Raw genomic sequence first — 15,675 nt, 5'->3', positions numbered from 1 at the left:
AGGGATATCCTGGCCAAATTTACCTCCTTCAGGGTCAAGGAACTGGTCCTTAGGAAAGCCAGAAGCAGCGACTCAGTTAACTTTCGGGGCGTGACGTGCTCATTCTTCCAAGTCATGGCCCAGGCCATACTGGCTCGTCGACAAAAGTTCCGGCTGATCACAGCTGCTCTACGAGAGCACCAGATAAAATACTGATGGACATACCCCTTCGGGATAACCTTCTCCATTAGCCACAAACAACATCACTTCACAGAGATGGAGGGAGCGGCGGCCCTCTTCGGCCTTGGGAAATCACCTCCGCAGCAGAAGGCACTCACAGGGAAAACATGTGCAGAGTAGGCGACGGAACGACACGCGCCTGGGCCTTGGCAGATGCCCAAGAGAGGGGGAAAGTCGGTGAAACGTTGACACTAGGCCCTCATCCACGCTCTGACTCCAGGTACAGCGATCACACTTCAGCTGTTGCCCGAGTAAGATTCTACCATGGGATGGAGGTGAGATTGCGTCAGAGGAGCTAGACGGCAAAAGTTCCCAGATCCCGGGATCAAGGCAAAGGGAGAGCTTTTTTCATTATACACGGACATCAGACTTCTCTCTGGCTCTCTCTCTTTGACTCACCCTAGCTTGGAAATGTTGGCTCGAGAGACCTAGTGTCCTAAATTGAACACTCACGGGGCTCTGGGAGCGGAAATGGTCATCCCCAAAAGCCACTAGAATATGAAGCCCTTTGGTGGCTATGTGGACTTCCTAAACAAGTATTATTGGTTTAGTTTATTGTTAGTGTTCTCACTGTGGGGTCTAAAATGTGTAACTTTTTAAAGGATCACTGGGGGGTAGATGAGGGGGGAGTGGGGATGGGGCTGGGGGTACTGACGATCGGGTGGGCGCTACAGAGCTCGGGTCCGTGCGGGGAAAACACACCACTGTATTTAAATGGTAGTTAATTTTATGTCATGGAAAGTAAGGGGCTTCAACTCCCCTAACAAGAGGCAACGTCTGTGGAAATTCCTAGGGGACCAACAGGTACATTTGGTTTCCTTACAAGAAATCCATCTTAGAAAAGGGGAAGACCACCGCTTGAAACATAAAAACTACCCTTTAATTTTTCGCTCCTCTAACGTGACAAGGCAGAACGGGGTGGCCTTGCTGTTCTATTCTTCCATTCACTTTCAACCTCATGACACCAGGGAGGGGAGGTTTCTTTCTGTAAGTCAGGAGGGAGCTGATGGGATGACCCTGCACCATTGCCACAGTTTATGCTCTTAACGCTGGGCAGTCGGATTTTCTCCTCACATTTCTTTCTACTCTGGAGGGCTTTGCATCAGGGGACGTGGCCTTAATGGAAGATTTTAATCTTATTTGGGATCCCACAATAGACACAAAATACTCGCAGAGGTCTGCGGGCGTGGGGGTCTTTGGTAAAGCACTAAAAGTATCTCCGCAACAAATGGGTCTGCTGGATGTCTGGAGGGCCCTTAATCCCTCAATGCGCGACTACTCTTTTTTTCCCACAGATCGTACTCCAGGATTGACTATATTTTTGCCAGCCAATCACTCTTACAGTCAATCGCGAGTGCCCATTTTCACCCTATAAGCCTCTCCGACCATGCCCCGCAAGCAACTCCACTAAATTGACCGGATCCACGTTCCAAAGTTTCTAGGTGGTACTTTCCCAATATTGTATGCCGAGATAGGCTCCTCCAGGATGATCTACGAAAGTCGATCAAGAACTTCTTCATCACTAATGTCCCCGGAGACACCTCTCACGTAAATAATTGGGACGCTTTCAAGGCAGTCATACGGGGACATTGCATCGCACTGACCACCTCCCTGACAAAGCCCCCATCGGAGGAAAGATTGTCACTAGAGAGGAATTTACGAGTGGCAGAAAGGGCACACAAAGACTCCCCGGCCATCCGCTCCCTGGGGAAAGTCACAGCACTAAAAGGGAAGCTCCAAGTCATCTACACCAATAGAGCAGAGAAAACTATCTTGAGGCTCCAGGCCCGGGGGTACGACGGTCAAGATAAAATAGGCCCACTGTTAGGTCGACGGCTTGGAGCGAAACAAGAAAAAGAATATGTCAAGCAGATAGTCGACAGTAAGGGGTCCATACACCTTAGTGAGGCGGGAAATGCAGAGGACTTCTGCGACTTCTATCATGCCCTCTATACGGCTGATCTCCCACTAGGACAAGACCAGTCCCAATACCTGGACTCGCTGGTGCTCCCACAGGTCTCTCTGGCCGCCAATGACAAGCTTAGCCATCCCATAAGGAGGAGATACAGAAAGTAATAGATGGTCTTAAGCTCCGGGCCCTGATGGGCTAACTATCCAGTTCTATCGGACGTTTGCAACCGAACTAACTCCCCACCTCACAGACCTCTTTAATACTATAGCAGCGAGACAGCGTGTGTCTCCGTCCATGGAGGAGGCTTTAATCACGATAATTCCTATGGCGGGGAAGGACCCCCAATCATGTGCGTCATACAGACCTATTTCCCTGCTGAATTTAGACGCTAAACTATATTCTAAGGTCTTGGCCAACAGACTTGAGGATGTCTTACCCACTCTCATTCACCCCGACCAATCAAGATTCATCGAAGGGCACCAGACCCACGACAACCTCCAGAGAGTATTCCACTTAGAGGATAAAGTCCAGAAGAAATACATCCCGGCGGCCCTTCTTTCCGCAGAGAAGGCCTTCAACCGTGTCGATTGGTCCTTCTTATCGCGCACCATATGCCGCTTTGGGTTTAGTGAGACCTTTCTGGGAATGGTCAAAGCTAATTATGGGTCCCCAAAATCCTGTGTACTGGTAAATGGAGTGGCCTCGTACTTCTTCAGCCTTGCTCGAGGCACCAGACAGGGCTGCCCCTTGTCCCCCATGCTTTTCACACTCAGTATTGAACCGTTTGTGGTGAGAATAAGATCCAATCCAGGGATCAGCGGCATTAGCTTTGGCTGAGACAAGCACAAAATCTTGCTCTTAGCGGACAATGTCCTACTACCTATTACTAACCCCACCGTTTCTCTCCCGGTGGTACAAGCCAAACTCACTCATTTTGAACGAGTGTCAGGGTTTAAGGTTAATATCTCTAAATCCTTCTTACTTAATTTGACAATGCCCCCAAATTTGCAGAGGGACATTGAGGGCGCTTCCCCTCTTCGGTGCGCACGCAAGGAAATTATATATTTGGGAATTAACATCGCACCCAAACTGGGAGACTTCTACAAAGCGAATTTTACCCCCCTGTTGCGACAACTTACAGCCAACTTTAAAAGATGGAGCTCTGCATCTATAACGTGATGGGCCGAATAAATGCCATTAAAATTAACTTCCTGCCCCGCCTTCTTCATCTCTTTCAGGGCCTCCCCATCACAATAGACAAGGTCCTATTCAAAGAGCTACAGAGAATGACCACAAAATCCATTTGGCAAGGCCAGAGGGCTCGCCTTTCCCAGCATCTCTTGACAAGACCACGCATGGAGGGTGGTCTCTCCCTCCCCGACTATCTTGTGTACTACCGAGCCGCTCAATTACGGGTCCTGGGGGAATGGTCCCTTAAGGCCTCAGACAAACTATGGCTACACATGGACAGGGAAATAGCGGGAAGGACTATCTGGGATTTGCCCTGAAAGCCGAAATCAGACAGGTCGAACAACGCCTATTTGAGTATCTACATAGCCACCACATTGAAGGTGTGGGACAGTGTGACTAAAACACTGCCCTAGACTACATTCCTGTCCCCTTATCCCCCTATTCACTTCAACTCTGCCTTCTCCCCAGCGCTTGTGGAAGTGCCCTTTGATAAATGTAGGGAGTGGGGATGCCTCATGATATCGGACCTCTTCCAGGCAGGGGAAATGCGATTGTTCGCAGTCTGTGCAACCCATTTCAAGCTACCGCCTTCGGAAGAATACCATTATGTTCAATAGAAACACTGGGTACAGCAGCCTCAGGTGCGACAGGCTGCGACCAGGGAACTGTTCCCCATAGAAAGGTTTGTTCATACCGGTACCACGGCTAAGGACTGCGTTTTCTTTCTGTACGCCCTCCTTCTCACCCTTGGCCCATGTCAAGCTCCACAACACAGAAGGTTTTGGGATGACATACTACAGGCTCTTACCACAGAGAAACAATGAGGGTCCCTCTAAGAGAAGCCCATTACAAAATTATGTATGAATGGTATCTCGACCCCCCAGAAACTACACTGTTTTTCCAAACACTTCCGATAGATGCTGGCGGGGATGTGGGCTCTTGGGAGACTTCCGCCGCATTTGGTGGGACTGCCCCGCTATTCAACCCTTCTGGAAAAAGATCCTATCTCAAATTAAACAAATCCTGGATTATCCGATTCCTACTTCTCTAGAACACACACTTCTGGGATTCTGTAACCCCGGCCTAAAACACCGAACACAAGGAGACCACTCAAGTATGTGGCTATGCCTAGGGGCGGCCAAGATGGCCTTAGCAGCTGCCTGGAAAAAAACCTGAAGCCCCCTCTCTGACACAATGGCACGCCTGTCTGTGGTGAGCCCTAGCCCTTGAACGGATGACAGATGTCATTGAAGATTCTTGTAAGAGTTTTGACTATATCTGGAGTCCCTTGGTGAGCTACCTGTAGGAGGGATTACCACTGTTTGAGTGCGGGCATAGGTTGCGATCCCTCCACCTCTTCCTGGCATAATAGATAGGGCCCCTATTGGGGTCCATGGAGCTTTGCGCCCTCTAGGACTTTTTCTGGCTTCCCTGGGGCGGCTTCTCCCCCCCTCTCCCCTGGCTTTGGGGGGGTGGAATCCCTGGGGTCACTGGGCGCATACCCCACACTCCTCTCAACCACACCATGACTGTACACACATGACACCATGGAAATGTTTGTTTCTTTTGTATTTTTTTGTTCTATGTTAGGTTTAAATTGTTAGCTCCCAGAACAGAGTGCAGAAGCAACATGAGACATGTAATTTGTTCCAGTGAGACTTTGTATTATTGGGACTTTCTGCTCCTAGTTAAAACCTTCAGGCATGCGGGGAACTTGTGATCAATCTGTGCATTATCTTTGGCTAACTGATGAGCTTGGCATGCGTTCTTTTATTTGAGCTCAGTTGAGCTACAAAGGTTGTATCTTTTTGTAAACTCTTTAAAAAGATTTTGACAAAAAAAATTATATCCACCTTGCTCCAATGGCTAAAAGTCCAACAGCGGAAACACTGTAGTGTTGGTAAAAAGGTGAAATATACTAAATCAACTAACAGGGTAAGTGCTAAAAACTTTGCAGACTTCCAAATCCCACATGCAAGAGCCGGGACATATGGGGGTTCCTCAGATTTTGCCTTGCCAGGTATGAAGCTGTATGTAGCAGCCAGACATCAAGGTCATGAAGGGTCAAAGTTTGTTATGTCCGGCTAGAACCCTACTGGTGTCATGTGTTGCAGTGGGTATATACCGTATTATGCTCACATAGATGTCACTCTGTTCACTACAAATGACGGCACTCTGGTATAACTGTGTAATGGATGGTTATACAGAGTATGTACTATACTATGTCTCTACTAGGTGGTCGTTGGTTGCTTTTTATGTATGGAAAAAACGGATAACAATATTTGTTTTTCAAATGAAAGAAACAATTACCTATAACTTTTAGCTGGGGAACCATGATGAGAATTTCCAAAATCTTTTCCTCCATACAGATGCCACACAAGTGACACTTCCTTTACGACATACCGTACTTCAGGCACAGGGAAGTGCAACGGGGCTTTGCTTGAATCAGTCTTTCTTCCTCGCAGACTAAAATGGTTGTCTTTAATTATGATTGCATCATCTATCAATTTATTTACCACTGGTTCTTCTTCTTTATCCTGAGAAGAAAACAAAGGTTATCTTAAACAAACTGGATAAGAACTGAACAAATGGATACAGTTGTGTCAGAAACATAGATGCAGTCTTGCAGTAATAAGAGCACCCTCTAATCTTTCTGCCAGTGTTTCTGAATTATGTAAACATAATACCTATTTTAACTACACCTGAAGTCTTAGTTCTGGGACAGATGAAACGCTTTAAAGTCAGGCTTAGGTTTAAACTCCCTCTGAATCACATAAGCGTCAGGTCACATCAGGAAATTTATACCATGTTCCTAATTTCCTAGGCTTATAGTAGTGTTCCCTAATCTTGTATGTGCAGATAGCACATTTAAATTAAAATTCAGATGTGTAAGCAAGGCTACTTGTGAAACTACACACTTTGTTTTTGCACTGTTTATTTTTTTCAAAGTTTCTTCATACGGAGAATATTTTAAATTTTCCACCTGGCTGAAAGTGACAATAGTCTTTCATCTCTGTTAAGATGTTCTTCATATCAGCTTACTCTCCTTTTTTTCCCTTTTTAAAAGAGGGAATTAAAACATGATGATGAAAGAAAACAAATACAGAAAGTACATTGTAAGGCACCAAAACATACACACAAACCTTGTGCCCAACCCTCAACCTGGAGGACCAGTGGATCCAGCTTTGTCTGGTCTCTGCCATTTGACCTGTCTGGCATGGGTGACCCTTTCCTGATGACTAAGGTCTCGCTGGCATAGCTCGCCAGGTCGCTGAGACATGCAAGCCCCTCGACCACTTCAAGGTGGCAATTCTCTGAGGAGCGTTCTGATTTACTTCTCTCCAACTGACAAATATCTAGGAATTTTCAATGTTCTTTGTTTAATCTACTTTCAGTCCCTGGTCGACAAGTTAGCTATAATATCAGGAATTGAGGTACTGTACCCTAAGGAGCCTATGCTTCCAGCTTACAAAGGTTCTCCAGTAAAAAGCAGCTAACCAAAGGTTGGCCATGTACAAATAAGAATACGTATGTTTTGTCCATAGGGATAAAAACAGGATGGATTCAGTAAGTTAAACTGAGTTCCTTGCAGTGCAAGCCTGCATGATAAGGTATGTATTGTCAGGAGTGTCACACCTCTCTATTACCTAATTAACACCTACTTGGATCCGTGATAACATATCACTGAAACCTACAATAATGGGTTTCACATGCACGGATAGAAAGACATCTTAAAAAAAAACACAAGACCACTTACGAGACAGGCATAAAGTTGCAGCTTGGGAGAAGAGAGTCCAGGTCTAGATCCCTCCAACTTTGCTTTTAAGCGATGGAGAAGGAAATCTTGCAAATGAGTGCAGTCAAACCTAGGCCCAACCCCTTCAACTGACCCTCCACATTTGAGACCATGTCAATACCTCCTCAAAAGGTGCAATATTTTCGAGAACTGTTTAACAATTTAAGGCTCCATGTAACCAAATATGCATTCTATAGTCTTTGCCAGTCAAAACATCCGAGATTTCAAGTTTCTTGTTAATTCACTGTGCGAGAGGCTGGCTTAATATATGGTGCTAACTTATGAGTGTAGCACCCTGCACTAATTCAGACAACACTTATGGTGATTTTAGTGGTCTTAGACAACCTTAGAAAGCTCTCTAAGTGGCAGCTGTGGAGAGCAGCCTTCATAGGTTAAGTGAAAAAGAACCACACAGTATATTTATGAAAATAGGTATTTATTATAAGACACTCACTAACACATAATAATATCTCCTACCTGGAGATATGACACAATACACACAATACTTTGCAATAAAAACAAGTAAGTAGCACGAACACACAGTGGTCGCCAGGGGGATACTAAACCATATACTAAAATAGTGGGATGAGAACCACGACTGGAGTCAAGACTATACCCAGAAGATGTAGAAGAACTGGGGACCCAAGGAACTACCCGAGGTAAGTACCCAGGAACCTCACGGAGGCCGTTGGCAGAGTAAGAACATGACAGAGTGCCTCAATTCAAGTCAATGGGTAAGTCGTGGTTGCGATTTTAAAGAAGAAGGACCCTTCCCAGTGGACCCTGAATGAACCTCATGGAAGACAAAATGTTGAAGAGCCACCCCACCTGTGGACACCCTAGCAACCAGGATGCCTAAACCAGGGAAGCCGGGTGCATAGGTGTAAAGTGGGGTCCCGTGAAGTAGCTTCAGAAACCGCCGTAAAACTCAATGGAGGACTTCAGGAAGATGCAGCTGGTGAAGAAGGTGAAAGTGTCCTGTGGAACCCAAGGGTGGATTCAAGTCGAGAAGTACCTGCAAGCAGAGGGGACAGAGTCTACGTCACTCAGGAGTTACCAGGAGGCACAGAAGACGAATGCCCACCGATATCAGGGGATGGAGGGGAGATGATGATGACCTTGGAGCTGCAGCTGTGTGGACTAGATGACGCTGAGGAAGACCAGGAGCCGTTCACGAGCTGTCCAACAACCGGATGACGAGAGCTGAAGGATCGGTGTCTGTCAGGAGCACCAACAAGCCTTGGCGCACAAACTACTTACCTTCGGTAATGATATATCTATAAGAAACATTAGTTAGTTATAGATTCCTTACCTTACAATTACCCCTAGGCGTCAGACTGGATCCGGAAAGTTTTTTCGTCCGCCGTATCTCTGCGCGTCGGAAGGTGGCGTCGGTCAGTTCCGCGTCAGACGTCGTGGTCACCGTGATGACGTCGCGGCAGCTACTTAGACACCGCCCACGTGCCCTGACGTCAGTTCTGTACACGACTTTAAGCGCCAGAAACGCAGAGCCATGCAAGACACTGACCACTGGTGCACAAAACTAGGGCCATGAAAGGATGTTCTTAGCCCTAGAAATCAGTTCGCAGAACGGGGAGGATGGGGGGGGGGGGGGGACGGTAAGGAATCTATAACTCACTAATCTTTCTTACAGATATATCGTTGCCCAAGGTAAGTAACTTGTGCAGAGAGAAGGTGGGCAAGGTAATAGTCTGCCCGATGTGGAAGGCAGTAACCACCTTACGAAGGAAGGATGGATGGGTTCGGAGAACCACCTTGTCCGAATGAACAGACAGGAAAGGAGGCTTTGAAGAAAGAGCCTGGAGCTCACTCACCCTTCTAGCAGAAGTGATGGCTACCAGGAAAGCAGTCTTAAGAGTTAAGAGACGTAAAGGACAGTTATGAAGTGGCTCAAAGGGAGAGCACATTAAAAAAGCTAGGACAAGATTCAAGTCCCACTGAAGCAGAACGAAGGGGACTGGAGGAAAAAGATGTTAAGCCTTTTAAGAAACGGTTAACTATGGGAGACATGAAAAGAGAAGGCTGATCTGGTAGCCGAAGGACGGCAGAGATGGCTGAAAGATAGCTCTTGATAGTGCCCAGAGCAGAGCCCTGAAGGGCTAAAGATAGAAAGAACAAGAGTACTTCAGAAAGAGGGGCAGAAAGGGGATCCACAGCCTTTGCCGTCTTAGTGGAGGGACACCTGGCTGCCAAGATTACGTTCCAGCCTTCAGGAGGCAGGTCGAAAGACGTCAACTGCTGCCGCTCAATTGCCACACAAGGAGGTGGAGAGTGGACAGGTTCGGGTGGAGGACCGTCCCCTGCTGCTGTGACAGAAGATCCTCCCAAAGAGGCAGTCTGATCGGAAGATCGATTGCCATGTTGTGCAGCTCGGGATACCAGACTCTTCGTACCCAATCCGGAGCCACAAGAATGACTTGGGCCCGGTCGCGCCTGATCTTCTTCAGCACTCTGGGTAGAAGTGGTATAGGCGGAAAGGCGTACAACAGACCGCAACTCCAATCGCGACGAAAAGCATCGCCGAGCGAGCGCCGCCTTGGAAATTCCAACGCGTAGAATTGCTGACATTGCGCGTTCTCTTCGGTGGCGAATAGATCTAACCAATACTCTCCCCACTGTTGAAAGAGACCTTGCACTACCTTCGAGTGAAGACGCCATTTGTGATCCATCATGCACCTGCGGCGAAGTTCGTCGGCCCTGGCGTTCAGGGAAACTGACAGGTGTTGAACCACCAGGGATATGCCGTGATGTTCCAGCCAAGTCCAGAGACGGAAGGCCTCCTGACATAGGGTCCACGACCCCACCCCGCCCTGTTTGTTGCAGTACCACATGGCGGTGGTGTTGTCCGTGAACACCTGCACTACTCTTCCCCGGACAGAGGTAAGGAATGCCTTCAGTGCAAGACGAATCGCCCGGAGCTCCAGAAGGTTGATGTGAAGCCAGGACACCGCCGGAGACCAGAGGCCTCTGATCTCCGCCTCTCCCATGTGGCCGCCCCATCCCAGAAGAGATGCATCCGTCATCACAGTGTGGCCTGATTGGGGAAGGGAGAGGGATCTGCCATTGACCTAATTCTGGTTTGTGAGCCACCACTGCAGTTGTTGAGCAATGCCCTCAGAGATCTGGACGCAATTGGACAGATTCCCCTGTTGCTGCGCCCACTGTAACTTCAGGTCCCACTGCAGAGCCCGCATATGCCACCTGGCATGATCAACCAGCAGGATGCAGGAGGCCATGAGGCCCAGCAGCCTCACAGTCATTCTGACCGAAACCCAGGATAGAGGCTGAAAGATCGGAATCATAGTCCAAATATCCCAGACTCGCTGTTAGGGAGGATAGGCCCGAAACCGCGTCGTGTCCAGAACCGCTCCGATGAAGAGGAACTTCTGTGAGGGAATCAGGTGCGACTTCGGCACGTTGATGGAGAACCCCAGAGAATGCAGGAGGTCGGCCGTAGTCTGGATGTGGGACACGACTGCCTGGGGCGAGCCCGTCTTCAACAGCCAGTCGTCAAGATAGGGGAAGACTGAAACCACTGATCTGCGCAGATGAGCTGCGACCCCTGCCATCACTTTCTTGAACACCCGAGGGGCGCTGGTAAGGCCAAAGGGGAGCACGGTAAACTGAAAGTGCTCGTGGCCTACCGTGAACCGCAGGTAATGCCGGTTGGCCGGGGATGTGAAAATAAGCGTCCTGCAAGTCCAACGCTATCATCCAGTCTTGCGGGTCGAGGGCAGACGAGACCTGATCAAGCGTTAACATCTTGAACTTCTCCTTCCGGTGGAAGCAATTGACGTCCCTTCTTGGGAACCAGAAAGTAATGAGATAAACAACCACGCCCTACTTCTGAGACAGGAACGCGCTTGATGGCTCCCTTGGCCAAGAGAGCCGTAAATTCCTGCTGGAGAAGGGCCAGATGATCCTCCGACATGCGGTGGTATCGAGGTGGCATGGCTGGAGGGGTAGTCTCGAAGGGGAGCGAATAGCCCTTTTGAATTATTTGCAAAACCCACCTGTCAGACGTGATGGTGCGCCAATGGGGGAGGTGATGGCGAATCCTGTCGCCCACTGGCGTTAGTTGGGCCTGAAACGTCAGACTAGGAGGGTTTGGAGGCAGCTGCAGAGGGGGAGTTGGTGGACTGGCCCGCCTGCTAGCCCCCGGAACAACGATGGTTGTTTCCACGTCCCCGGCCGCACGAAGGTTGGGTAACGTGCTGCAGCCTGTGGCCCTGGGTGGGACGTAGCGGGACACCCCTTCCGTAGCCACGAAAGGGGAGAAAAGCAGACTGCGCAGGGCGGGTGGAGATTCCCAGGGACTTGGCCCTGGCCCGTGATTCCTTGAAGCGCTCTAGGGCATTGTCTGCTTTGTCGCCAAAAAGGCGACGGCCATCGAAGGGCATGTCCATCAAAGTGTTCTGGACATCCCCTGAAAAGCCAGTGGACCTCATCCAGGCGTAGCTACGAAGTGCTACCGAAGTTGAAATGGTCCTGCCCAGAGAGTCGGCGGTGTCCAGCCCACAACATATCGTAAACTTTGCTGCATCCCTTCCGACGGCAACAGCGAGGAAGAGCATTGCCCGGGACTCCTCCGGAAACTGCACTTGCGCCATCGTATCCCACACTGAGTGCGAATAACGGCCCAAGAGGCATGCAGTGTTTACAGACTGCAGTCCTAAGCTGGCGGAAGAAAAAATTATCTTGCCAAGTTGGTCCAGCTTCTTGTATTCTCTTTCTGGTGGAGCGGTAGGGAAGGCGCTTTTGGAGATGGAAGCCTGAACTACCAAGTTGGGAGAGGAAAGTGGGGTCGCCCGGAGCCGGGCGGTGGCGTCGGGCAATCATCCTGTCCATGGGAGCCCCCGTGTTGGGCCTGGACCACGTGCCCAAAAGGGCGTCTGTGAGGGCCTCAATGAACGACAGCAGGGGCTCCGAAGAGCTCGCATCTGGTTGAAGCACCTCAGTCAGGAGATGAGTCCTGGCCGCCACTGTAGGAGGCTCGAGGTTGAGAGCCTCGGCCGCCCTACGCAACACCACTGCGTATGACGCTCCCTCCTCCATAGCCACGGTAGGAGGAGACAACATGCCAAGGTCAGGGGAGGTGGCCAGACCACTGGCATCACCCAGTTCCTCTCTCCTGTCCTGTTCACTGTCCAACTGGTCAGTTAAAGTGTCACCTGACCCCTCCCAGTCCTCCTCATCATCCTCTGGGTGCCACTGTGGTTGAAAAGGGACCCCAGGAGTGAACAGGGGCACGAAAACCCCACCAAGCGCCGGATCCGGCGTCAGACAATGCGGTCCGGCTCAGTGTCCACGTCGGGATGGAGGCCGGGGTTGACACCGGCCTGAGGGCCTACCAGCATCGAACGCGGTAGTGGTGCCATCGGAAGCGGCGCCGGCGGAGGCGTAAAGAGGTCAACCAGGCCTGGATCCAAGGGGGGCCTGCGGCGCCGGGACTGGAGCTGCCGGCAGAGAATACCTAGGCCCCCAAACCGAGTCCGCGGGGCCCAAAGGCGCACCGGCGGGGTTGGTCCGCCCAAAGATGGCATGCATCGCCTCGTAGAACATACGAAGCTGGGCCGGAGTCGCTCCGGGTCCTGGAAAGGGAGGAAAACTCGGAGTCGACCCTTCGGGCTTCGCGCGTGGAGCCGCGGGAGTGGCACCACCCTCGTGCCTCGTCGGATCGACCAACAAGGAGAAGTCGAAGAGCGACGATGCTTCTTTGACTTCTTGTTGTGCTTCAACTTACTCGACCCCGAGTGCGAAGACTTCGATGATTTTGAACCAGAATGGTGGTGGCTCCGTGACCGGTCCCTCGACCGAGACATCGAACGGAGCGGAGCCGACTGCCGGTGTTCAAGCAGCTTTCGGGACCGCTCCCGCAAAGCCGTCGGCACAATCGACCGGCAGTCGGAGCACGACTTGGGGTAGTGGTCGCGCTCCAGGCAAAAAAGACACACGCTGTGCAGATCAGTCACCGACAGGATCCGCAGGCCTTGAAACCGGGCATCCTCATGCACCTTTTCCGAGTCGGAGACTCAAAGAAAGAAGTCGACAAAAGTCGAGAAAAAGTTAGTCAAACAATGAATGAGGAACTGCTCTTTCCAGATATGCGCTGGCTGGCGCGGAAAAAGAAAGAACTGATGTCTGAAGGCGGCGTCTAAGTAGCTGCTGTGACGTTATCCCGGCGACCACAACGCTGACGACGGACGCGGAGCCGACCGCCCGACCTTCTGACGCGCAGAGGTACTGTTGACGAAAAAACTTTCCGGAGCCAGTCTGACACCTGGTGGTAATTCCAAGGTAAGGAATCTATAACTAACGTGTTTCTTTCAGATAACCGCAAACAACGTGGCAAGCGAAAAAGGTGCAGAGTTAGGACCAGCAAGGTCCAAGTGACTCACCACCAGCAGGGGAGTCGGAGTAGGCCCAGAGCAATCAGGGGAGCCCACTAGAGTCGAAGAGGACCCTAGAGAAGACCCCCGGCCGGAGGCACAGGAGTCGCAGGAGGACCTCAAGCAGCTTGCCAAAGATGCAAACCCACGATGGAAAGGATGAGGTGAGGACGACGATGGTAAATGCAGGAGATGGTTGAGGTGGGAACTCCTTGGAGCCTGAAGATCTCGGAGGAAGAGAGCCAACAAGCCTTGGCAAGTCAACACGGTGCACAGGGGTTTGGCCCCGGCGTTTGCGATATGGAATACTGACCTCAAACTTGGTGAGAAGACAGTGCAGGCCTCGAGGGAGTTGCAGAACCACCACCTGTGTTGCTGAGCCTTTCGGAGTCTGTGGGAGCCCAGGAGCAGCAGACTGGTCAGCTTTGTTGCGGTGTCTGCAGATGCAGGGAAGTGACTCCTTCCCTTCAAGGAAGATTCCTTCAGGTGTCTTGGATGTCCACAGGCCTTGGAAGGATCCTGTATGGAGCACAGGCACAGATGTTGCAGCAGACGAGCAGGACGACAAGACCAGGAGCAGCAGGAATCTTCCCAGTTGCAGTCGCGGTGCCCAGATGAAAGTCCAGCGAAGTCCAGAGTGCCCAGACGGTTGAAGATGAAGTGGTGTCTGATCTGGATCTTGTCCCACGACGAATGTAGGGACCCACCCACAGGTAAGCCCTTAAGTACCCTAAGGGAAGGGTTGGGGTGATTCAGGGGTCCATCCCAGAGGAGGGGCTGGACAGTGGGGAGGATACTCCCATGTCCTTTGTCCAGTTTCGCGCTAGAGCGGGAACCAACGGCAACCTGAACTGGTTTGACCTGGTGTATGCAAGTAGGGCAGCACTAAATGTGCCCTTCACGCAGGGGCAGCAACGCTGGCAAGCGCCCCCACGCTGTCCCAATACACTAAATCCTGTCTGGGAGTTGGTCACACCTCCCTGTGACAGGATATCTATTGTTCTGCATTCCCCTGTTCGAGCTTGGCTCAGCAGTAGGAGGGCAGAAACATGTCTCTGGTTGGCAGCAGCCCTAGCTTGCTGTCCGGTCCTGGAAGACCTGTACCGGGAGCACTGAGGGCCTCCCAGAGGAGCTTTACAGTGCATGGGATCACACCTCCCCACTGTTTATGGTGTGGGGGTATGATTCCAACATGTTTGATACCAAACATGACAGGGTTTGTTACAGCCAGTTTAGAGATGATCATCACATAATGACACATTTCCTCTCTATATGTCGTAATGGCTGATGCACTTACAATCCGGGATAATGGACCCCGAAGGTTGTAGGGGTGTCCCGCTCATGCAGTGGCACCCTCACACTTAGAACCGAGCACCCTGCTTTCAGGACTGAAAGGCCTGCCTTTGGGGTGACTTATAGGTTTTAAGTGCAGTGACCTCAGATATAAGAAAAGGTATATCTGTCGAAACAGGTGCTAGCACCAGCTTACACAGGCTGCAATGGCAGGCCTGTAGTCACAGTTTGAGTGGTCTCTCCTGGGTGGCCTAATACATGCTTCAGCCCATGGGAGACCCTTGGTGTACTTATGTCCTGGGTACCATGGTACCATATACTAGGGACTTATAAGAGCACACCAGTAGCCGATCTAGGGTGGACTGAAGTACCTTCCATAGCCAATTTAGGGGCAAAATCACAGAGACTGGGGTCCTGGTTATCGGGATCCCAGTATGACTAGTAAGAAACAGCATAACACCAGGCAAAAAGTGGGGGTAACCATGAAATCAGATCCTACTTTCCTACACACTGGAAAATATTGAGGCCAGATTTTACAATTCCAGCTGGCTGGTATAACGCAGCGAGTTAATGGGGGAGTAAAATGTTAAAGTCCTGGAAACGGGGAATAACAAGTTGGACCCGAAATTACAGATTCCTGTAAGGTAGGCTTTTCCACATTCTGGGGGCCTCAGAGCTGATCTTTACCACCTGCAGGTGGTAACAATCTGCAGGGGCTGTGCAAGGTTGACAGGTGATGGTCGACAGCGGGGAAGGAGTCTGAGGCATTTGGAGGCTGTTTCCTGTTTTAGGAAAGCATTGTATGCTTCATCCATAGTCCTAAAGTGGGCTGGTATGCGTGTCTGCCACCGTCG

At 50.5% G+C, this 15,675-nt stretch overlaps 1 protein-coding gene across 1 annotated transcript in view; it reads right to left on the bottom strand.

Moving 5' to 3' along the window:
- ATG2B (autophagy related 2B) overlaps nt 1-15,675 on the bottom strand; it is a 1,039,004-nt gene that overhangs the window by 373,253 nt on the left and 650,076 nt on the right. The window contains exon 31 of the mRNA XM_085626438.1: nt 5,633-5,859. Coding sequence (XP_085482564.1) covers nt 5,633-5,859 — 227 coding nt within the window. The remainder of the gene's footprint in view (nt 1-5,632; nt 5,860-15,675) is intronic.

The sequence above is a fragment of the Triturus cristatus genome, chromosome 9 (genome assembly GCF_964204655.1).
Source record: "Triturus cristatus chromosome 9, aTriCri1.1, whole genome shotgun sequence".
In the NCBI taxonomy this organism is placed as follows: domain Eukaryota; kingdom Metazoa; phylum Chordata; class Amphibia; order Caudata; family Salamandridae; genus Triturus; species Triturus cristatus.
Note: the sequence above shows the minus strand (reverse complement) of the source record. Positions and strands in the feature narration are given on the sequence as shown.